The sequence below is a fragment of the Egretta garzetta genome, unplaced genomic scaffold (genome assembly GCF_000687185.1).
Source record: "Egretta garzetta isolate BGI_Z169 unplaced genomic scaffold, ASM68718v1 scaffold64, whole genome shotgun sequence".
NCBI classification, from domain to species: domain Eukaryota; kingdom Metazoa; phylum Chordata; class Aves; order Pelecaniformes; family Ardeidae; genus Egretta; species Egretta garzetta.
The window spans coordinates 1,963,932-1,971,843 of NW_009259596.1; the positions used below are offsets into that span (position 1 = coordinate 1,963,932).

The 7,912-nt window shown below is 40.3% G+C and overlaps 1 protein-coding gene across 2 annotated transcripts in view; it reads right to left on the reverse strand.

Annotated features, from left to right (window-relative positions):
- CADPS2 (calcium dependent secretion activator 2) overlaps positions 1–7,912 on the reverse strand; it is a 260,700-nt gene that overhangs the window by 175,682 nt on the left and 77,106 nt on the right. For both annotated transcript variants that reach the window (XM_035893700.1, XM_035893699.1), the window contains exon 5: positions 7,277–7,398. In XM_035893700.1, coding sequence (XP_035749593.1) covers positions 7,277–7,398 — 122 coding nt within the window. The remainder of the gene's footprint in view (positions 1–7,276; positions 7,399–7,912) is intronic.

The window sequence follows — 7,912 nt, forward strand, 5'->3', positions numbered from 1 at the left end:
TATGAGGACAGGCTGAGAGAGTTGGGCTTGTTCAGCCTGGAGAAGAGAAGGCTGCGGGGAGACCTGATTGCAGCCTTTCAGTGCTTAAAGGGGGCCTATAGGAAAGATGGGGACAATCTTTTTAGTAGGGCCAGTTGTGACAGGACAAGGGCTAATGGTTTTAAACTAAAACAGGGTAGGTTTAGACTAGATATAAGGAAGAAATTCTTTGCAGTGAGGGTGTTGAAACACTGGCACAAGTTTCCCAAAGAGGTAGTGGAGGCCCCATCCCTGGAAACATTCAAGGCCAGGTTGGACGGGGCTCTGAGCAACCTGATCTAGTTAGCGGTGTCCCTGCTCCTGCAGGGGGGTTGGACTAGATGACCTCTAGGGGTCCCTTCCAACCCAAAACATTCTATGATTCTATGATTCATATATTTGCCCATAGCATCCAATTTTTTGAAAGGTAATTTCTTCCACCCTATTTTGTGAATTGCTCCAATCATGACAATCCAAAAAAGAAAGACTTACTGACATATGACGAGATGAAAGCCATGATGGAATTTATCCTTTAAAGATATAAAGATGAATCTTGCAGCAAACGATAAGAATAATTGTGCAACTCAATCAAACCTAGTTTATGAAAGGAGACACACTTTGTTTCCTGTCATGGTCATGACCCCACTGGCTTCCCTAAAATGCCAAAATAAAATTGCAAAAGGATCACACTCATTTTCACCAAGTTTTCAACTTTGTCCACATCAACATAATTATGTCTCTCAGGCTTTAGCCTTGGAAATGATCTTACTAGTAATACACAGAGGTTCTCTAACATACAACCTCACTTTCATAAACGTTGTATAGAATGTATTTATGTTTCAAAGAAAATAAGCCTGGATGTCAAAATTAGGCTGAACAATTCTACTTTGTTATCCTCTGTAAGATCAATGCTGGATTTCACTGCACTTATCTGTAAGTAAAAAACTTCCAGAGGCAATAGTCAACAGAAAGGGTGAAATCCATCAAGCAAAAGACTCTGTTCAAGAAGCTAAATCCTAAAGAGGATTTACGCTCGGAAGACATAATAGGAAGCACATGAACAACAAGCTAAGCACAGTTAGATCAGGTGCTATGAAACTGCAATCTCATTATCCCTCTGTAAAAATCCCATGTGCAAATATACTCATTTCAACAAAAAAGCACCCAGACAAACAACTGAAAAGAACCCCACACCCTAAGGAGGGTTGGTCGGCTTGCCAGGAACAGACCTGTTTGATTTCTGCCTGTCTGATCAGCAAACACTCGTGTTTCTGTCCCTCGTTTCTTCCTATGTTTGGTCTCTAGTTTTATACTTCAGACTCAAAGCAATATGAGGCAGGGACAACTTTTTTATTCTACTTTTTGTCCTGTGCAAGAGCAGTAACATGGATTCCTACAAATGTAAACAATATAAGGAACAACCAGTATAATTAAAGTATTACTGACCCAAATTAATCTCTCTGTCGTGCAACCACAAGCTAGGTGACAGCTGTAGGTACGATCATCTGTTCCCCTTAATCAAAAATAAAAATTAACAAGTTACAGGGACTATGATGAAGCAATAAAACTAGCTGATGCTTAGAACGTGATTGTCACAGGTTATAAATGTTGTTGATCCTTTTTTCCTTCAGAAATGTCATCTTAGGCCATATCCTCAAAACATTCTATTAAAAAAGTATTATTTTTTTCATGAGTGACCATGTCATTTAAGGAAGTTCTAAATTTTAGAAATTAAGCCTTTTCTTTTTTTAAAACTATTCTATAAAATCTTTGCTAAGTAATCTTTGATTATGTATTCACAAGTACTCATACTTCAAATACTTTATGGAATTAACAATAGTAGAATGTTGCACAAAACTAACGTGAGCAGCATCTACGTTCTTTGTGCAGTCTTGACCGAGCTTCCTTGCCTCCTCTGGTCAGATATTTAATCTTTACATACTTCTAATATATAATAGCCCCTTTTATAAGGTTATGCAACCACTGGCAGCAAAATATCATCATCTGATTTGTCTTGTTTACATGAAGAATATCCTGGCTCCATTAAAACTTTCTCATCATGCAAGATATGATCTTTTTCTATTTCATAAATATGTGACAACAGAAGGTCACTTGTAGTGATAAAAGGCAGCATATTCCCAGCTTTTGTCTTTAGGCATGATTATACACACCCAAAACATGACACTTTCACGAAAACACAGTATTTAATATTCAGAATGAATAAAAATCAATGATAAGAAATCATGTGGACACCAGACTCCACATGACTAAAAACTAAGGCACATGAGTAACATTTGAAAAATGAAATTAGCACTGGATTTTGCAAGATGACCCCCTGTGGCGTCACAGCAACAAAGTTATGCAAAGCTTCGTACAGCTGAAGGCATCCTCTGAAGGCTCTGCTTACTGATTGCTGGCAGAAAAGGTCACAGGCTATGTTGGAGGGATTTTCAGCAGGGCTAAAAGGCAGGAAACAGTTGGAAGGAATGAAGAAATACTTCACAGGCAGTAATAAAAATTTTATAGGGTTTACATGTGAAGCTGTATAACTGCTCTGTTTGTAAAATTGCCCAAGACTTAAGCTCAGTCAAACAATATTGTTCTGTAGCATTCGCATTTTAGAATGACCATTAGCTACTCGGTAACATACATGTAAACAGTGCTTTATTTAGCTTGTTAAAGAAGGAAATGAAGCACTTCAGTATAAACTCACAAAATTATTATTCAAAGAGGGAGAAAGCAGACAGGGGTTAAAAGTAATAAGAAACCAGAAAATATTTCTTACCGATAAACTGTCAGGATAAAACTGTAGTCTCCTCTCTGGGACTCTAATTAAGTCTTTTCCCTTTAAGAAAGAACATTTTTTCTGATTTCCCTATTACTCTTATGGAAGCGTTCAGGGATTCAGAGGAATACTTAAATACATATTCATAAAAATAATTGAGAAAATAGTCAGCATTTTAGAATAGTGGATAAACCCTGAATTAAGTTTCCACTTGACTCATGCTTCCATTAATCTCCACCCTAAGGTCACACTGGCTTGCACTCCATTTTGAAGCATTCGCCCGAGTACCTCGTTTTCTCCTTTTCACTGTCAAAGCTTTTGAAACTTCTGACTGAGTACCAGCATTGCATTGCACACACTGATGTTCCGCAGATGAAAAAACCAGGCATAAATAATTCTTTATACTGCTTCTTTTCACAAATATAGCTACCAGTTCCAAACGATAAACCAACTACAGAAAATGTGTGTGACAAGCACATGATTTGGAGCTCTTGCCAGCAGTCTCCCACAGCAGGCTGGTGGTAATCATTCACTTTTCATCACTGTCTCATTCTCCGCTTAGTATGAGAGCTTTGCTACCCTTTTCTAGCTGCACATCCTATATAAAACCTGAAGTTATGTTCTCATTTATCTGGGATTTGTCAGTGCAAATATGTTACTGCGAGTGATTTGAAGGGTTGAGCTGAACTACAGTTCTCAATTTTTTTTTTTTTTTTTCCTTCTGCAATGAGTTTTGTGTTTTCTTCTCCAGCCTCACTGATTATTTTCCTTTGTATCCAACTGACAGTATGGAAAATTATCCCGGTAAGGAGCCAACTTCAGCAGCAGGCAAAGTAGGCAGAGCTTAGGGCAGCAGGCAGCTTGTTTTTTCTGTATCAGAAGAGAGATGGACTGGCTGTGCTTGCCCAGCTGGTCACCGGCCTCCTCTTACACGACTTTGCCCATTGCTGCCAAAGGACTGAGGGGGAAAGGAGGCATTTCTCTTCCCCATAGTATTACCATTACTAACATCAATAGGAGCAGAAAATCACTTCTGTTTCCACCTCTTGCACATTCACTTTTCATCACTGTCTCATTCTCCGCTTAGTATGAGAGCTTTGCTACCCTTTTCTAGCTGCACATCCTATATAAAACCTGAAGTTATGTTCTCATTTATCTGGGATTTGTCAGTGCAAATATGTTACTGCGAGTGATTTGAAGGGTTGAGCTGAACTACAGTTCTCTTTTTTTTTTTTTTTTCCTTCTGCAATGAGTTTTGTGTTTTCTTCTCCAGCCTCACTGATTATTTTCCTTTGTATCCAACTGACAGTATGGAAAATTATCCCGGTAAGGAGCCAACTTCAGCAGCAGGCAAAGTAGGCAGAGCTTAGGGCAGCAGGCAGCTTGTTTTTTCTGTATCAGAAGAGAGATGGACTGGCTGTGCTTGCCCAGCTGGTCACCGGCCTCCTCTTACACGACTTTGCCCATTGCTGCCAAAGGACTGAGGGGGAAAGGAGGCATTTCTCTTCCCCATAGTATTACCATTACTAACATCAATAGGAGCAGAAAATCACTTCTGTTTCCACCTCTTGCATCTCCTCTTGCATCCAACTCTTTGCCCGGTGACTGAGCCTCCCCATCACCCTGGCAGGCCCCTGTGAAACAACAGCGATGAGTGCTGCAGGAAGCAGGGGGGCAAGAGGAGGCAGGTGACCGCATGGGGCAAGGGATGTGTTGGTCATAAAAGTAAGCAAGATCTTAGAAGGACTGGGTGCAGACTGGGGTAGGAGAGAGAAGAGACACACCTTAAGTCTTCTGAAGCCTGGGGAGTCCTCCCTGCCTATAACAGTACTTCCTAGGCTCTCTTCCACCAGCACAATTTTCTGGTTAAACTCTGCCAAGCCCTCTTGGGAGGTATACCTCCTGGAAGTATTTAAAAGAAGGACAGATGAGGTGCTTAGGGACATGGTTTAGTGGTGGGATGTCAGGGTTAGGTTAAAAGTTGGACTCGATGATCTTAAAGGTCTTATCCAACCAAATCGATTCTATGATTCTTAGCTCCCTCTGCCATCTACCAAAAAAAAGCAATACTGCTAGCATCAAGAAAACCAGATTTGGCTCTAACATAAAAATTAAACTGTGGAATAAAGGATCTCTGATTTGATAGGCAGCTTCCTCCATCTTCTTTACTGTTTGCCCATAATTTGCTAATTTCATGCTTGTCTAATTTAATATCCTCCTCTGTGGCCTAAAACTACATCTCTATATATGCTCACAAACTGCTTCTCTCTATACACTCGTAATCATACTGTATGCCAATGTCTCATAATTACTCTTGCCAGAAATGGAAAACAGTACAACTCAGAAAAGCACAAGAACTACACAGATTTTAGAGCTCCATCAGCCATGCCCCTTCAAGTTACAGTGTTTTGTAGGACAGCAGGTCAACAGCACCGGTACATCCCATTCCTGTCCTTCCAGTGTACGGTACAGGGCATCTCTCGATCATCCACTTCCTAAACACGAATAATTTTTTCTATACAAACACATAGGAATTTGGTTCAGACAACATTACTTCTATGGAGTAGCCTATAACCTGTCTTTCTCCTATATTCAATCAACTCATACCTACTGAGCCTGAAATCTGCTAAATCAGTTTACAAGCTCAGAGCAAGTCCTAACATCACCCCTTTTCTTAGAAGCGCTCCAGTTGTTCTCCTACTGACTCCATCTATTCTGGAACTTCCTTTTCACAGTTTGTACTTTGGCAGGTAGGAAAATCAACTGATCTGTTATTAACTTTTACCAGACGTACCTATACCCAGTGTATACCTTCTGATTGGTTTTACAAACTCTACCTTAACCTGCAGCCCTCAGTGTGTAATAAGTAAACCGTGACCTGACCATGAACCATCTCTACCATGTTTTGTCCACCATATCTGGAAACAGCTAGAGAGAAAGAAACCCCTTTACATCCACAAACTGTCTTCTGGAAGGAGAATGACTGTGCCTGAGATTCAAGAATTTGTGTATTTTAGCTGATTTAGGGAGATTTGAGGACCCATACCAATGACATCAGGGGTTAATTGAGTATGTAAAACAGAAGCTAACAAGTTCAAGGGTGAAGAAAAAGAGACACACACCATCAGAAGAAAGGGGAGCCTTGACTGTGACAGTAGGCAAAGGTAGGAGGCACTCATTGCAAGGAAGAGTATGAAAGCAACTCTGAGTTTGAAGAGAAAGCACAGCTTGAAGATGTGCCCCCCATGAGAAAGCCTTGTGACTCTCGTGGGACCCCGAGCCACAAAAGTATACCCCAACAAATGAGCAGGGGATGTTGCATACCCACTTATGACCTTGCTTCAATGTGTATCTCTGTGTGTCTTTTACACTGTTGTTGCTTTTAGAAGTTCCTCACTTACTACATGCAAATTATAAGACTGAGCATACCTATGCCCTGGAGGAAGAACACAGCCAGGGACTGTGACAAGGGAATTTTACACCTTGTCCCACATACTTAAGAGTTCTGCAAAGCTGTATGAATATGTTACTGGAGTAGGCTGCTGGCTTACTTGCCCATGAAATTTGCTGCAAGTAGAAGAAAATCTACCAGATTAGATCTCCTTCTCCCAACCCCAGAAGAGGCAGATAAAACACTTATAATTTTGCCTAAGAGAAGTCCATATTTGTGGTCTGAATGGAATAGAAACTACCATCCCAACTCTATTGAAGATGTTTTCTTGGATACTGTAACAACTGCAATTTTTAAATTGTTTTTCACAAGGCACAGTATGGTGCCAGTAAAACCTCAACTCACTGCCTGGAAAGTTATCTACAAAAGATTCCAAATGACATTTTAACAGAGAGAAGTGTCTGAAGTCAGTGTGTAAGGTCAAACAAATCAACCAAAAACCTCACTTAATTTTCTTCCTCTCTGCCACTCTGACTGGTTCAACTACAGATGGCGTGATGTTATCCCCCTCCAAGTCAGTTTGCTGACTGCCTCCCTCAAAAATTAATTGAAAGAAGTGGATCCTATAATTTAAAATGAAATAGGCTCAGCAGGTGAGTAAGCGTTGTCAAGATTGATTACTGAGTATTGATTTTCCACCAATTGTACCAGTTACACTCCACAATGCCACCTGCACATTAACCTAGAATACATAAAAACACCTCAGGCTAACATTTATCGAGAAGTTTGTGTTTTCAGAGGATGCGGGTAAGAACACAACGCTGCAGTCTCTAGCTCTTTTCCTCACACATACACTCAATTGGCATTTATTTGGACAGCATCCACACTTTGTACTTACTTCACCATGAATAACTATTATTTGTGTTTTCATTTTTCAGAAAGATTTTAAGATAACTACCCAAGAAAAAACTTTGTATAACCTAGCGCTAACTTAATTGTAAAAACTGTAAAGACACTCAGTTAGGTTCTCCCATGATCTGAAGGAAAGAGATGCTGGAGGTAGCGACAGCAGAATGGCTTACTGTGGCCTGGAAGCTTCTGCTTGGTCCGTCTGAAGCTTCTCGCCCCCTTCCACTTCCATGGTGCAGTAGACAATTCGATTGGGAGCGACCGACTTTAAACCTTGTACCTCCATTATGACAATCTGAGGAAAAGAAAGCAAATACTTTATCCTTCAGAAAACATTACATAGCACAGATAATTGCAGTATTAAGCTCCATGCAGGTAAAAAAAAAAAAAAAGAAAAAAAAAAAAAAAAACCCCCAAACCCCACTCCCTCAAATCTCCACAGAGAAGAGTTTTAATTTTGCCGCCTTCTTCCACTTTCAACAACATATAGTAGGAACTGGAATTTTTGTAGTGGAATTTGAGACTAATGACTAACTATCATTCTAAATACTAATACATGAGAAAATGCATCTTTTTGCATCTTTTAAGCAGTCACCTAAGTATTTATAGAATGAACGGGTTACTAAGTCAGACTGTAAACAAGACAAGTAAGAACGCTGACCACATCTTGAAAGGTTAACCGTGGTGCTGTGACGCTGGAGGGTGCAACCCCTGAGTCTCAGAAGCGATTTGGTGTTGCGGGTCAGAGCACAGCTATCCGACGCTGTCATTTTTTTCCCCTGCTACCTACCCCTTTCCTTCTCCCAGCT